This window comes from Vulpes lagopus, chromosome 15 (assembly GCF_018345385.1).
Source record: "Vulpes lagopus strain Blue_001 chromosome 15, ASM1834538v1, whole genome shotgun sequence".
In the NCBI taxonomy this organism is placed as follows: domain Eukaryota; kingdom Metazoa; phylum Chordata; class Mammalia; order Carnivora; family Canidae; genus Vulpes; species Vulpes lagopus.
Window position 1 is genome coordinate 24,897,222 of NC_054838.1, and position 16,906 is coordinate 24,914,127.

Here is a 16,906-nt window from a genome sequence, read left to right on the forward strand (position 1 = left end):
TACATGTAAAGGATTTAGCACAGTGTCAGGCACACAATAAGTACTCAATAAAAAGTAAGTACTCATAGTAGGCATCATCTCTAGGTTGTTTAGAAATACGTGTTATATAAGGGGGGAAAAGCCTCTAAACTTTAAGTGCTATGAAATGTTTGGAATGCCTTGTAAGAATTATTCATATCTAAAACTATGGAGCAAACTAATAAAAATGAGGCGAAAACATGTCCAAAGGCAGTTGTCTTAAACCACATTTTGCAAATATAGTTCCTTTTGGTTCTCTCTTTTGCATTTTTTACCTCCTTCCACAAATCTTTAATATAGCAGTAAAGCAGGATTGGAAATGCAAACTACACACTTGCAACTGATAGAAAAGGTGAGGCTTGAGGTTTTTCCATCAAGTTAGGACAAAATTGCCAGGTCTCCTCCTTCTGGCTCTGCAGGCTGCCTGTACAGAAATTGATAATCTGTAGCTGCCAGGAAGGCTAGTTTAAATTGAAGCAGCTGGTTCAATTTAAAAAGTGGTTTTTGTTGTGTGGGGCTTTTTCTGATAATACTAGAACACAGTGGTGTCTCTGGGTCTGTGACCTGCTCTGCAGGATGACAGAAGGCACAAACAGATACGAAGGCAGCAGAGGACATAAAAAGGACAGGACACAACAAAAATACTCAAAAAGCCAGTGTGGCATGATTACCAATGTTTCATGTGCATGTGTTGAATAAAGCCAATATATGTTGAGTCACTTTGATATAATTATGTTTTAATGCATTATGATCTGTGTATATGAAGAGTCCCAAAGAAAAAGCTGATCTGTATTCCATATAGAGTCCTAAAATATCAGAACCAAACAGCTTTTAAAGGTTATCCAGCTCAGCACCATTGTTACTGTGGATGAAGGAACTAAAGGAAGGAGGCTTATCCATAGTCACACAGGCAAGTCAAGGAGTGGAACAGGGATCAGAACAGAAGACTAGGCTGATTATGGACTTGAGTATAAAATGTAGGAAGGGAATATATTAAAAACCTTGTCATTTGTGAAGAAATCTCCAGAGAGAGTTTAAGAATCCCCAAATTTACATATGTCACTAAATGTAAGCGGGAGACATTCCTTAGACATCACTCTCATTCACCACTACCTCATCAAATGCTTTTCAAATGCTCACCTCAGGAAAATGAGAAATTACAACAGCTCATGGGACTTGGAGGCTACTCAAGAGTAGCCAGAGCTGCATATAGTAAGTTCTTCCAAAGTGAAAAGTCTACAATAAAGTCCCAGTTTGTAAAGGGTAATAAGCAGAGTTCATACCCAGTTGCTGTCCAGGGTTCCCACAACTCATCTTTGACGAGACAATACATCTATAGTGATATTAATGGAAATCAAAATTAAATCCTCAAATCTAGAATTCTATGCTTTCTAAATCTAGAATTCTAGCCCCAATCTCCACTCTCCAGTAGTGGTCTTCCCTTGACAATGCTCCAAGCAAATTAAACAGGTGCTTGGCTTTCCAACTTTGTTTAAAGAGGAAGAGAGATGTGCATTCACATTTCTCCACAAATCCTATGCCATCCCTGTAAATTCAAATCCTAACCATTCTTCACACCCAGCAAGGCTCCCAACCCCAGGAGGCTTTCTCTAAAAAACATATATTAGGGGTGCCTAGGGGGCTCAGCTGGTTAAGTGTGTCTCCCTTTGGGTCAGGTCATGATCCCGGGGTCCTGAGATTGAGCCCTGCTCCCTAATCAGTAAGGAGCCTGCTTCTCCCTCTGCCTGCCACTCCCCCTGCTGTACTCTCTCTTCCCCTCTGTCAAATAAATAAAAAAATATTTTAATCTAAAAAAAAAATAAAAAGTACACATTAAAGCGATCTGTCTTATTCAAGGGGCTACCTGTAGCATCACTCAATCTTATTTGCAGATCAAATCTGGAGAACACCTGAATTAAGTGGCCCAGGGGGAGCAGGGGAGAGAAAATGATAGCCACTTTTCCATTCTTTTGTACAGTACTTATTGATTCAGGAAAGAAACACAAAATTATGAGTGAAATGACTTAGAAACTGAAAAAATGATTGATTGATTGATTGATTGATTAATTAATTAATTAATTAGTAAAAATGAGCTGTCCTCTTTGGCTCCAAACCTTTTTCACCTTTTTTCCCTCAATGTTTCTCACTGCCTTCCTCCCATCTCCTTTCACTTAATCCAACCTATGCTCTGGCCACATCAGCCTAGTTGCTTCTCTTCAAGTGCAGCCAATACTCACTGCTTCTGGGGCTTGGCTTAGTCTGGATTATTTTCCCCTGTCAAAAGCATACCAATCCAGTTACAGTCTACTAGAAAAAAGACAGCACAACTTGGACTCAATATCTAAGTTAGAATTCCAGCTCCACTGACTCCTCGCCAAGATCCCCAACCAGGCCTATCTCTTTCTACTAGGCAATGCATTCTCTATATGTAAAATCAGATAATAACAAATCTGAGCATAGCTAATTGACTTGGGCTCTCTGAGGAATATAAAGATAGAAAAAGCATGATCTCTGCCTACTAAGAGTTTATGATCTTATGTGAGTGGGAAAACAAGAAGTAGCAGAATCTGGTAGGGGGAAAAACTGGCCTGGATTTAAGGTGTTAGAGTAATGGTTTCACCTCTGCTACACAATCAGTGGAATCTGAGTAAATACCTTCCCTTTATATTGGGTCTCCGCTTTCTTGTTCTGTAAAACGAGCAGCGGTTTATCAGGGTTTTTCAGGGCCCTCCCAGCTTAGATATTCTGTGGAAAATAACCACAGCACTAGCCCAGGTAAGCCAAAAGGGCAGTACAGATAATGCCTAATGTAACCAGAAACAAACTGCTGGATTCAATGGAAGCTGCTTTGTGACTGGCAGATCCAATGGAACCTCAAAGGGGAGGTGGAAAAGTTGAAGCCAAATGATGAAAGCATATGCTGCTAGGAGATCATAGTTCATCAAAGGAATACTTCTCATTCACAGGGAGCTCTGCATAAACTCCTCATTCAGGTCCCAACGTTCCTGTCCACACAAAAGAGCCTCATTGCTAGAGAAGAGGTACCAGTCAGAAGCCTAACAAGATAGACAATGGATAAAGTCAAATGGGACACAGCCCATCCTGCCCAAAGATGAGGCCATATCTAGAGCCTTCCCAGTCATCAAGTTTTTTCTTGCCAGAGCAGGTAATGGCAGCAACAGAACAGCAGGACTCCAGATGTTGAATTTTTCAAAATGTGTACTGAATCTTAAGTTCTTCCAGCCAAAAACATAGTTTTTGCTTTGTAGGACTTACAAATTTCAGAGAAATAGCAACAAATTCTTTTTGTAAGCATCAGAAATAGTAAAAACAGGGGTCCCTGGGTGTTAAGCATCTGCCTTCAGTTCAGGTTATGATCTCAGTCCTCAGTCCTCACATCAAGCTCCCTGCTCAACGAGGCTCCTGCTTCTCCCTATCCCTCTGCTGCTCCACCTGCTATGCTCTCTCCCTCTCTCTCTCTCTGTCAAATAAATAAATAAAATCTTAAAAAAAAAAAAAAAGGAATAGTAAAAACAGTTTTTGCAATTGATCAGATTCAGGTTTAAATCCCAGCAAGTACTTATTATCTACTGACCATGCGCAAGTTATTTAATGCCACTGAACATTAGCTTCCTCATCCATAATATGTGACTAAGAATCTCCAACTCACAGAGCTGGCCTGAGAATTAAATGAGAAGCACATTGGACAGCCCAGGTGGCTCAGCGGTTTAGCACTGCCTTCAGCCCAGGGCCTGATCCTGGAGACCCAGGATCGAGTCCCATGTCAGGCTCCCTTTGTATGGAGCCTGCTTCTCCCTCTGCCAGTGTCTCTGCCTCTCTCTCTCTCTCTCATGAATAAATAAATAAAATCTTGAAAAAAAAAAATAAATAAGAAGCACATTGCAGTCATTCAATGTAAATTTCTCCTTTCTTTCTGCTCCCATATCATACTGTATTTACTTTTAATATAGCATTAGCCACACTTTATTATCCTTATATATCTCCATATATATACATACACACATATATGTGTATATATGTATATTTAAATATGCATTTGTATATTTATACACTCTTTAAATAACTATCTCTGCCATGAGATTGTGAACAGCTTGAAAGCAGGGACAGTATTTTTATACATATTCAACATCTCCTAAAACAGTGCCTAGCACATAGTAGGAGCCTCAGGAAACTGGATGCAAGTGCCTGACATGTGTTCAATCCTATGCTAGGTACTACACAAAGGGACCAAAATAATGATCACAATAATGTTAAATATAATAAAACATAACAACAAACACATAGCAATTACCATGTTTCAGACACAATTCTAAAGCCCTTAAATTAACCCTTTTCCTGCTCCCATTCCATTAAAGAATAACAATGTCTGCATGGTAGAAAACCCTTCATTCACTCATCAAGAAATACGTAAGTGCCTTCTATGTACCTGGCAATGAATGAAATAGACATGATTCCTGCTCTCAGGGAAGTGGGGAAGACCAATATGGAAAAATTATTCTAATAAATCTTTTTTTTTTTTAAATACAGATTGCTATGGGAGCTTACGAAGACACAAGAGCATGTAAGCACAGAGAATTTAGATTGTAAGGCACCATCAAGGTCACTGAATCCACATGTTTCTTTTTTAAAGAGGGAGAGGGGGGTAAAGGGTAGGAGAGGGAGAGAGAGAATGCCAAGCAGGCTCCACATCTGGCACAGAGCCCAATGCAGGCTCAGTCCCACAACCCTGAGATCATGATGTAAGCCAAAATCAAGAGTCAGACACTTAACAGACTGAGCCACCCAGGTGCCCTATATACTTTTCCTTTTTAAGCAGTCGAGTAGTAAAGTCTCTCCTCACCCCAATCTCTGTACTTTCATCCCTCATACAGGTAGTCTAGAATCCAGGTCACCTGATTACTGCAGGCTGTTACTCTTTTTGCTGTTTTAATTCACAGATTTCTAAATACAACAGAAATAGATGCTATATATTAACAAACAGTTAAAGGACACTGTTTATTTACAGAGGAAGAGTCTTACGTAGGTCATGATTGTGCTTGCCCATTGTTAGTTATCTGAGGGTACACTTCTTCAGAAATAAGTATTTCTGGCCATCAAGAAAATCAGAGGAAAACAACAATTCATAAATATCTTATATACTGCACAAACCTGGTTTTGGCTCAGGAATACCAAGAATTTTTTGGAAATACCTAGTATTTGACTGTTTTTGAACATGAAGGCAGATACTAACACTTCAACATAATATAGGAAGCATAAGCCATTCATGTTAGAGTGACTTACAGAAGTAGAAGATTTGGAACCACTCTTTTTAAGGATGGGTCATAACTTAATAGTAAATGCTTAATTAAAAAAAGGCAGTGAGCCTTAGGAAACTAGAAAAAGAAGAGCAAAATAAATGTGAAATAAGCAGAAGAAATAATAAGAATTAGAGCAGAAATCACTGAAATTGAAAACAGGAAATCAATAAAGAACATCAATAAGACCAAAAGCTGGCTCTTTAAAAAGAACAATAAAACTGATACTAAGCAAAAAGGAAGAAGACACAAAGACTAATATCAGAAATGAAAGGGGATATCACTACAGATCCTATGGAAATTCAAAGGATAATGAAGGAATACTATGAACAACTCTAGATGAAATAGACCAATTCCTTTAAAGACATGATCTGCCCAAATTTACACAAGAAGAAACAGATGCTCTGACTAGACCTCTATCTATAGAAGAAATCAAAGCAATAATCAACAGTCTTCTAAAACAAAGAGAACCAGGCCACAATGGGTTCATGGGATAAGGTGAATTCTACCAAATTCTACCAAACATTTAAGGAAACAATTACACCAATTCTCTGCTATGTCTTTCAGAAGATGGAGGCAGAGAGAATACTTCCTAACTCATGCTAAGACCAGCATTACCCTAATACCAAAACTAGACAAAGATATTATAAGAAAACTACAGACCAATCTCTTTCATGAACACAGATGCAAAAATCCTCAACAAAATATTAGCAAATGAATTCTTAAAAAGTATAACAAGGATTATACATCCTAAGAGGGTTTTGTTTCAATGATGCAAGGCTGGTTCAACATTCAAAAACCAATTAAGGTAATCCATCAAATCAACAGACTAAAAAGAAAAATTACATGATCATGTTAATAGATGCAGAAAAAGCATTTGACAAAATCCAAACACCCATTCATGATAAAAATTTTTACTAAACTAGTAAGAGAGGGGAACTGTCTCGACTTAATAAAGGCTGTCTATGGGCCACCTGGGTGGCTCAGTCAGTTGAGCATCCAACTCTTGATTTTGGCTCAGGTCATGATCTCAGGGTCATGAGGCAGAGCTCCATGTTGGGCTCCACAATGGGCATGGAGTCTGCTTGAGATTCTTTCTCTTTCTTTCTGCCCCTCCCCACCCATCATGCACTCTGTTAAAATAAAAAAATAAAATAAAATAAAATAAAGGCTATTTACAAAAACCTACAGCTAACATACAGAATAGTGAGCAATTCCAACTGTTCCCACTAAGATCAGTAACAAGGCAATGATGTCTCCTCTAGCCACCCCTCTTCAAAATCATACTAGAAGTCCTTGCCAATGCAATTAGGCAAGAAAAGGAACTTGAAGGTATACAAATTGGGAAGGAAGACATAAAACTGTTCACAGATGAAATGATCATCTATGCAGAAAATCCAAAGGAATCAACAACACAAAACTCCAGAAATTAATATGTTATTACAGCAAGGTTGCAGGATACAAGTAAATTGCTTTTCTGCATATTAACAAAGAGGAAGTGGAATCTGAAATTAAAAACACAATACTGGGGGGCCTGGGTGGCTCAATTGGTTGGGCACCTGCCTTCAGCTTGGGTCATGATCCTGGGGTCCTGGGATCAAGCCCCACATCAGACTCCCTGCTCAGTGGGGAGCCTGCTTCTCCTCCTCCTTCTGCTGCTCCTCCTGCTCATGCTCTTTCTCTCACTAATAAACAAAATATTTAAAAAATAAAAATAAAAAATAAAAACACAATACTATCTATATGAGCACCTTAAAAAGGAAATACTTAAGTAAAAGTCTAACAAAATATATACAAGATCTACATAAGAAAAACTACAAAGTCTGATGAATACAATTAAAGAACTAAGTAAGTGGATACTCCATGTTCCTGGATAGAAAGTCTCAATATTGTCAGGATGTCAGTTGTCCCCAATTTGATTTCCAGATTCAGTAAAATCCAAATAAAAATCCCAGAAAATTATTCTATGGATATGGACAAACTGACTCTAAAGTTTATATGGAGGAGCAAAAGACCTAGAATAGCCAATACAACATTAAAAGAAAAGAACACAGTTGGAGGACTAATGCCACTTGACTTCAAGGCTTGCTACAAAGCTACAGTAATCATGATAGTAGTATAGTTCTGGTGGAAAAACTGACAAATAGATCAATGGAACAGAATAGATAGCCCAGAAATAAAGCCATATATCAATTGATCTTTGATCAAGGAGCAAAAGCAAGACAATGGAGCAAAGACAGTCTCTTCAACAAATGGTGCAGGAAAACTAGACATCCACATGCAAAATCATCAATATTATCATCTAGATACAGCCTACACCTTTCACAGAAATGAACACAAAATGGATCACAGACTTACATGTAAAACACAACATTACACAACTAGAAGAGAACATAGAAGAAAATCTAGATAACCTTGAGTATGGTGATGCCAACATCAAAGATATGACTCATAAAAAATAACTGATAACTTGGACTTCATTAAAATCAAAACTGTTGCTCTGCAGAAGACAATATGAAAAGAACCAGAAGAAAAGCTACCAGCAGTGAGTTATCTCATTTGATTGTTCACAGAAAATAAGCCACAGACTAGAAGAAAATATTTGCAAAAGACACATTTGATACAGGATTACAGTCCAAAATATATTTAAAAAATTCTTGAAACTCAACAATAAAAAAACAAACAACAAACAAAAAACAAAAAAACAAAACTGGGGCACCTGGTTGGCTCAGTCAGTTAAGCATCAGATTCTTGATTTTTGGCTCAGGTCATGATCTCAGAGTTGGGAGACTGGGTTCCACTCCGGGCATGGAGACAGCTTAAGATTCTCTCTCTCCCTCTTCCTCTGCCACACCCCCCACCAGCACACATGCACATAAGTTCTCTCTCCCACTAAGAAAAAAAAATTTTTTTAAATGGATCAAAGACCTTCTTAACAGACACCTTGCCAAAGAAGATATAAGGTAGCAAATAAACATATGGAATGATGCCCCACACAATAAGTCACTAGGGAAATGCAAATTAAAACAAATGAGGTATCACTACACACTATCACTGGCCAAAATCTAGAATACTGACAATACCAAATGCTGGCAAGGATGTAGAGGAACAGGAACTCTCATATGTTTCTGGTGAGGAGGTAAAAGAGTATAGCCCCTTTGGAAGACAGTTTGGCAGTTTCTTCCAAAACTAAACATATTCTTACCATGTGATCCAGCAATCATGCTCCTTAGTATTTATCCAACGGAGCTGAAAATCTTGTCCACACAAAAACCTACAAAAGGATATTTATAGGTAGCTTTATTCATAACTGCCAAAACTTCAAAGAAAACATGATGTCCTCCAATAGATGAATAAATAAATTGTACTACATCCAGTACTAGCTTCCAAACAATATTATTCAGTACTAAAAATAAATGAGCTATTGAGCCATGAAAAGATATAGATGAAATTTAAATGCATATTACTAAGTGAAAGAAGCCAATCATAAAAGGCTAAACACTGTATGATTCCAACTATATGATATTCTGGAGAAGGCACTAGGGGACAATAAACAGATCAGTGATTGCCAGCAGGTGAGGAGGATTAGGCCTTGTAAGGGTAGTGAAATATTCTGTATGATATTGTGAGGGCAGTGAAATACTCTGTATATTATAATTTTATATATATACATCATTATATATTTGTCCAAACCCAAGAATATACAACACAAAGAGTGAACCCTAAGATAAGTTACAGACTTTGTGTGATTATATCAATGTAATTTCACCTTTGGTAAAAAATGTACCTAATTGTAAGGTATATTGGTAAGGAAGGAGGCTATCCATGTGTGAGGGCAGGGAGTATATAGGAAATCTCTATACCTCCCTCTCAATTCAGTTGGAAACTTAAAACTATTCAAGAAAATAAAATCTTAAATTTTTTTTTAAAGTGGAGTCAGGGGAAAGAGTGGGAACCCCAGTGATTCCACTTACTGGCTGTGTGCTTTGGGGACAGGAGAAAAGACTATCTAATTCATTCTTGATTCTGAGTATCTAACACAATGTCTAAGTCTTGGCACACAGTAGTACTCAAAATACATTTGTTGAAAGCTTGAATGAAGAAACCGCTTAAATTTTTTGATAGGTTTTTTTTTTCTGCTATTACTAGCAAGTGACAGAGCCAGGATATTCCAGGGGTGTCTATCCAGGGATTTTAGACAGTAGCAGACATGCTTATTATAAAGCTGTATCCATTTCTCAGAGACGATATCAATCCTGGTGACAGATTATGTTTCCCAAAGATTGCCACAACCCCATCAAGAGGTAAAGCCTAATTTTCCTCCTCACAAATCTGAGCTGGACTGACCCAACCAATAGTATACAGCAGAAGTAATACTATGTGACTTCCAAAGCTAAATCAAAAATGGCCATTCAGGGGAAGAAAAAAAAAAAAAAAAAGGCCATTCAGCTTTTGCCTGGTTCTCTTGGATAATCCCTAGAAAGTGTCCTTCACTCATCATTCATTCAAGCTTCCAACAGATATTTGTTATGAATTCCTACTATATTTCAGATTCTAGACATTGTTTTAGGCACTGAGAATGCAAGAGTGAGCCACTCAACCACTGCCCCTTGTCCTCACAGAGTTTATACTCTAGAGTAGGAAAGAAATGGAGGGTGGGTAGGGCAGACCAATATAGCCAATAATTACAACTTGTAAGAGATGCTTATAAGAAAGGCAAACAGAGATTTTCTTGAGAATGGCAAGTCAAGAAAGGACATTCCAAGGTGGTGACATTTAAACAGCCATAACAGAGGAGCTGTTAGCCATATGGAGGAAGATAGAGGGAAACATTTTAGGGAAAGGAATAGCATGGGCAAAGGCACTGAGGCAGAAGAGTCCAACATGCTCTCAGAGGAACTGAGACAATGAGTATGGCTGGAACAGAGTAAACATAGTGGAAAATGCACAAGGACCAGAGAATAGATTTTTTGAAGCAATGCTGGTGAGTTAATCATAGATCAGTGAGAATAGCATAACAGGAAACTCACCTCTTAAAATTATAACTTAAATATTATTTTAAAGCCAGCTTTTGGGATGCCTGGGTGGCTCAGCGGTTGAGCACCTGCCTTTGGCTCAGGCTGTGATCCCGGGATCCGGGACTGAGTCCCGCATCAGGCTCCCTGTGAGGAGCCTGCTTTTCCCTCTGCCTATGTCTCTGCCTCTCTCTCTGTGTCACTCATGAATAAATAAATAAATCTTAAAAAAAAAAAAGCCAGCTTTATATAGCTTCAAATATAAAACAAAAGAACTCAAGTAAAAAGTGCTGATACCGAATACTGTATGACTAGATATAGTCACATAGCAAGCACATTATGCAAAAATGGGAATATTTCCAAGACAAAGGAACATATGGTTTGAAGGTCTTCCTGTAATTAACCTCTTTAGAATTTCAGGACACAGAAAGGCAGAACTGACTTTCTCATTGACTCATTAATGGTGCATTTCATAAATCATACCTGATTTGACCTAGTTTCTTTAGCAGTCGTCTCAAAATGTTTCTCTGAACCCATAATTCATAAATGGGGAGGATGATCAAGCCTGTCACCAAAGGATGCCCTATCAAGAAACAGCCCCTTTATAGAATTCAGAACATCAAAGGGGCTCCCTATATACCCTGCCTAAAGGCTTTGTCCTCTTATCAGGTGTCAAGCCCATGAAAAAGAAACGATGGACTTACAGATTATATCACACTACTGTCAAACAACTGTCCCTGCACCCAAAGACAACTAAAAAACAAACTGAAAAAAAAAAAAAAACCTATTACAGTCAATGGTTCCCACAAAACCACCTCACAAGCCTGAGACCTCCCACCAAACACTACCTTTTTTTTGTTTTTAAAGATTTTATTTATTTATTCATGAGAGGTACAGAGAGAGAGGCAGAGAGAGAGAGAGAGAGAGGCAGGCTCCATGAGCCCGATGCGGGTCTCGATCCCTGGTCTCCAGGACATACCCTGGGCCAAAGGCAGGCGCCAAACCGCTGAGCCATCCAGGCATCCCCCACCAAACACTACCTTAACAGCAAAGTCCTTTGGTCTCGAAGACTGTCTCCTACACTGGTTGGAACCAGTAAGTTCCAAGTTATAAAAGAGCTGATAAAATGTTATCATGGTAGTTGGAATACATGTTATTATTTTAATACTAAGATGGATTTTAGCCTTATAATTCAAAAGGACTGGTGCCTTTTTCTGCATGTGCAACCTAGCCTATTATTGTGGCTCTCAGTAGGAGCCATAAAAGAAGGCCTTTGGCCTCCTCTCCAGGAACAGTTTAAATAACAGGACAGGGACTCTCTACTCTTCTCTGTACTATTGTTGCGACACCTGTGGAACTCTCTGAAGGCATTGTTCCTTAGGGACAAGAATGTTGAGACACCCCTACTCCTACCCATCTTGTAATCATGAGCCCTTGACCAGGCTAAGAACCCTCCCCTTTTCCTCTCCACTGAGCTTAGGCGTGGCAAGAGATGAAAACAAATCTCTGCTCTTGTTTTTGCTAATATCTGGTCTTAAGATTTGCTCTGCTGGCAAGTAACAGCTCTTATTTTCATCTTCAGAACTAGGAAATCACTCTTTAACAACCACAATGCAGCATCACCAGTAAGCAAAAAAACCCAAAGGAGCTTGCAGCTAATAACTGTGGACAAGGATGCTTTAATGGTAATAGCAATGAAAAGGGGATAACCTAGTATTTGAAGTAAATCACTAGGGCACTGATTCATAGTGAAGCCTTTACCTTCAGGTTGAATCTTGCAGTTGACACCTGAGGGAAAAGTGATTCTTCAGCACTAGATAATGGGATTCCTCACTGAGAATAAAATTCTTACATATAATGGATGAGCAATAAATCATTTGCAGAAGTGACCCAAAGAACTACCTGGAGCACAGGAAATTTAGGAGCACTAGCATCCAACAAAGATGCCAAAGAGAGAATTCTCAAGAAAGTTGAAATTGCAGCTTTTCTAGAAAAGAAGGAAACCTACCTTGCTAAAGGAGGGGAAAAAAAAGAAGAAAAGAAAGTAGTGGAGCAACAGTTTACTTGATTCAAGTTCTCGGACTCCCAAGCCTAGGCTGTGACTTCCCTCTCTTATGACAGGAGTATTTTGTCTGAGGCCAACAACTTATTTTTAAACATATATATACATATATACATCTCTATGCAATTCCTATAAAAGAGTTATCCCTAGTCCACCAAAAGAAAAAACAAAACAAAACACGCCAAAGATGCCATTCAGAAACAGTTTAATGGTAATTTATTATCCCAGCATCAGCTACCCAGGAACTGGGTCATTACGGCTCTTGTTTGCTATGTCAGGCACTTTGTAGTATCCCAGATGCAGAGACTGTAATGACCAATATAAAATATACCGAGAAGGCCCTGTTGGAAGCACAAGCATTCACTTGATGCACATCACCAGCAAACACTCCAAGGCAGGCTGCAGAGAAAAGGCACTAGTGAGAGAGAGCTAGAGCTGGAGTCTCAACTCCTCTAGATATTCATTCTAAAACCCTGGACCCCTAACTCTCTAAGACTTATTTCTATGTATGGTAATAGCCTTTTAATTCCTAAGTATGTAGTGCTATAAAGCTTGTAACAAAACAGCAGAAGTCCCCTACCTTACTTCTGATTTCTGCTTCCCAAAGGCAACTACTTTCAACTTTTAGCTCTTTCTCTTGGTATTTATCACTTTACTTTAAAAAAAAAAAAAAATCTCAGGACACCTGGGCGACTGAGCGATTAAGCATCTGCCTTTGGCTCAGGGTGTGATCCTGGAGTCCAGGGATCGAGTCCCACATCGGGCTCCCTGCAATGGAGCCTGCTTCTCCCTCTGCCTGTGTCTCTGCCTCTCACTCTGTGTCTCTCATGAATAAATAAAATCTTTAAAACAAAAACATGTTTGTTTTCTGGCTATTTAATTTGGGGTATGTGTGTTAGTCACTATTATCTTTCTATATAACATGATCATCACCCCCATAACTATCCATACACATGTATACACACTATCCCTTCCACTAACATAGTCACAATTTTTAGTTAAATTAATATTTAAGATACACCCATACCATGGAATATCACTCAGCAATCAGAAGGAATAAACTACTGATATACACAACCACTTAGAACTCAAGGGCATTATGCTGAGTGGAAAAAAAAAAAAAGGCTATGTACTGTATGATTGCAATTATACATTTATCTTGAAATGACAAAATTATACATAAAGAAAACAAATTAGTGGTTACAAGGAGTTGGGGGTGGTAGGTGCTATGACTATAAAGGGATAACATGAGGGAAATCTTCGCAGTAATAGAATATTCTGTATCTTCACTGCAGTGGTGGTTGCCCAATTCTACACATGTGATAAAATGGCACAGAACTATACATACACATTGAACCATTGTCATTTTCCTGGTTTTGTTATTGTACTACAGTTATACAAGGTCTAACCATTGGGGGAACTGGGTAAAGGGTATATAAAACTCTGTACTACCTTTGCAACTCCCTGTAAATCTATAATTATTTCTAAATAAAATGATTTAAAAATTAATAGAGTTTACATTATTAAAATTTTCACAGCTAAGCCGCATAATATATTATGACTGCATTGCCTTTTTTGGACAACTAGGATTTCTAGTTTTTCTGAAATTAATAGTTGCCTCGGTTTTAATTTGCTTGGTTTTAATAAAGCCCTTTTCCTCACTTCACCTCCAAATTCTCTAAAATAACATTAAGCTTTTTTTAATATGGTCAAAAATATTAGATAAAATATTGGCTGCATTTTACCTTTTCTTCAAAACATCCCTTTTGGAGACATCCACCCTCTGGTTCCAATCTGGTAATTCTAGTCTCTAGGCCTCTTCAACAGCTGTGGTCCTGGAATACCTCTTTACCACCCTTTTCTACTCACTTTTCTCTTTTACATTGGATTCCTTGTTTCCCGAATCCATGCCTTACTCTTTCTCTTCCATCCCATTATGATATATCAAACTACCAAGTGTCCTGAGATAGCGTACATGGGAAATAAATATTCTGAGATGCTGCATTTCTGACAAAGTCTTTTATTTTTTTATACCTTTATATCTGATAGTTATTTTTGACTGGTACAGAATTCTAGGTTGAAAATAATTTCCTCTCACAATGTAAGGTAATTCTTCCACTTTCTTTAGCTTCCCATATTGCTTCTGAGAAGTCCAATGCCTCTGAGTATGGCCTGTTAATTATTTTCAGAAGCTTCTACAATATTTTCATTCTACCCAGTGTTTTGAAATTTAATGATGACATGTTTCTTTCTTTTAATTCATTATACAAGTATATTTGATGGGGCTTTTAATCTAAACATATATATACTTCAGTTCCGAGAAATTATATTGTTTCTTTGATGATTTCCTTCACCCTATGATCCAACACCTATTATTATGATGTCTAGAGATGTGAATGTAAGAAACTAGAGAAATTGGAGAGAAGGAAATCATAAGAAAAAACCACATCAATTCTTTTGAATTTAAATCACTTTTTATATATGAATAAATTTTAAACTGATCTTCCAACTTATTTCCTTTATCTTCTATTTTCTACTTCTTTGTTTTTATTATTTGATACATTTTTAAAGTGCTGAAAAGTTCTCTCTTGTTCTTGGACTATTTATTCCTTTTTTAATTTTTTTTTTTTAATTTATTTATGATAGTCACAGAGAGAGAGAGAGAGAGGCAGAGACACAGGCAGAGGGAGAAGCAGGCTCCATGCACCGGGAGCCTGATGTGGGATTCGATCCCGGGTCTCCAGGATCGCGCCCTGGGCCAAAGGCAGGCGCCAAACCGCTGCGCCACCCAGGGATCCCTATTCCTTTTTTATAATAGGATCTTATTCTTGTTTCACAGAGGCAGTATCTCCTCTGAGTTTTTTTCAAATTTTCTTTTGCTCTCTACATTGTCTCTCTTGTGCTCTCCATCCATCCCTCTTTTTTGGAGATAGAGTTTTGTTTCATCGGTTTATTTTCATCCGGCTATTCATGTTAAAGGTTTTTTTTTTTTTCAAATATCAAGTGATCCTTGTCTACTCTTTCATATTTAAGAGTAAGACACATACAGATACATTGTATTAGCAGTAGGGCATGTTAACCTCTACACCTCATTGTAAAAAGGGAAAATGACAAACCAATTCTTCATTGGGGAGGGGAGGCCCTCAAACATCTGTGAGTCAGTTTCTCAGAGAGGAATCCTCCAACCTCCCACCAGAGGAGAACAAGCCTGATTACCTATATGTCTGGGAGCTAATTAACTGGATGGAGATCTTCACTTAATCTCTGGTTTCAGAATGTCATCTCTCTTCTCTCAGCTATATGTGACATTCCCAAATCCAGGGCCTCCCTGATTTTATTTCCCTAGAGAATAAACCTCCAATGTTCTGCTGAAACAGCGAAAAGATCTGGGGTTTTAACTGTTCCTTATATAATCTCTGAACTCGTTTTCAGCTCCACCTCTCAGCCTAACATGCAAGATGCCAAGAACCTCTGATATCTAGAGCTTTCTCAGGTTCCATACCACAAATAGGTTTCTTTGTTCATATTCACATCCCCTCTGCAGCCACAGCATTCTGTCTCCCATAATCCAATACATCATTCACAATTGCACCTCTTTTCCATATTCTCCTGTTCTTAGCCTTTTATGAGATAATACTAGTTTTATTCTATTTTCATGGAGCTTTTAAAAGGAGGTAAGATGTACATGCTCAATTAATCATAAGCCCCCTATTGAAGATTCTGAGAGAAGAAAAGAATATGAAAGTTCTTGTTAAACTTGTAAATATTCAGTAGCAGTATTAGTGGTAGGCGTAGATGCTATTTTCAATTAGGTATTCCAATATAAAAGATCTTTTTCTCTGGTGTTCTAGGGAAGCACCAAGTTTCATAAATAAAATGGCAAACATATTTGCAGTCTATATATTAAAGATGAATACCTTTAATATACAAAGAGCCTCCCTCACCAAACTGATTAGACACAAAGAAACTAGCAGAGAAAATGCAATAAACGACACACAATTCACAGAACTACAAGTGGCCAATAAACATGAAAAAATATTTAACTGGCCTAGTAATTAGGAAGATGAAAATGAAAACAATGAGACCTTTTTCTCTCAATGAGTATAGCAAAAACTGTAGAGAGTAATAATACCCAGTATTGACAAGGTATGACGATGTTCCCAATGACAATCGAAAACCTAAAAATAAAAGGGCCTTCTTGCTCCTGAGCTCTAATTCTAACCCTCACTATGTGACTCTGAGCAAGTTGCCTCCCCTACTTGGGCCTCAATTTTCTCATCAGCTTTGTTTTTTTTTTTTTTTTTTAAACAAAAACAAAACCTAAAATGATCAAAAGTATCTGACTTGCTCATCTCACAGGTCTGTTGTGAAGAAGAAAGCCACAATGGCCATGACAGAACTTTGTAATCTTTACAGTTCAATGCAATCCTATAGAATTTATGAGAAGCAAAATGAGAGAGTATTCTTAAAAATAAACTGCTTATTGTTCATTAAAC

General features: G+C 38.0%; 1 protein-coding gene across 5 annotated transcripts in view; it reads right to left on the minus strand.

The window, feature by feature from the left end:
• FAM168A (family with sequence similarity 168 member A) overlaps nt 1–16,906 on the minus strand; it is a 188,587-nt gene that overhangs the window by 93,461 nt on the left and 78,220 nt on the right. For 3 of the 5 annotated variants that reach the window (XM_041729943.1, XM_041729938.1, XM_041729942.1), the window contains exon 2: nt 8,539–8,607. The exons of the other annotated variants lie outside the window; for them this stretch is intronic. In XM_041729943.1, coding sequence (XP_041585877.1) covers nt 8,539–8,541 — 3 coding nt within the window. In that variant the 5' untranslated portion in view covers nt 8,542–8,607. The remainder of the gene's footprint in view (nt 1–8,538; nt 8,608–16,906) is intronic. 5 annotated transcript variants of the gene reach the window in all.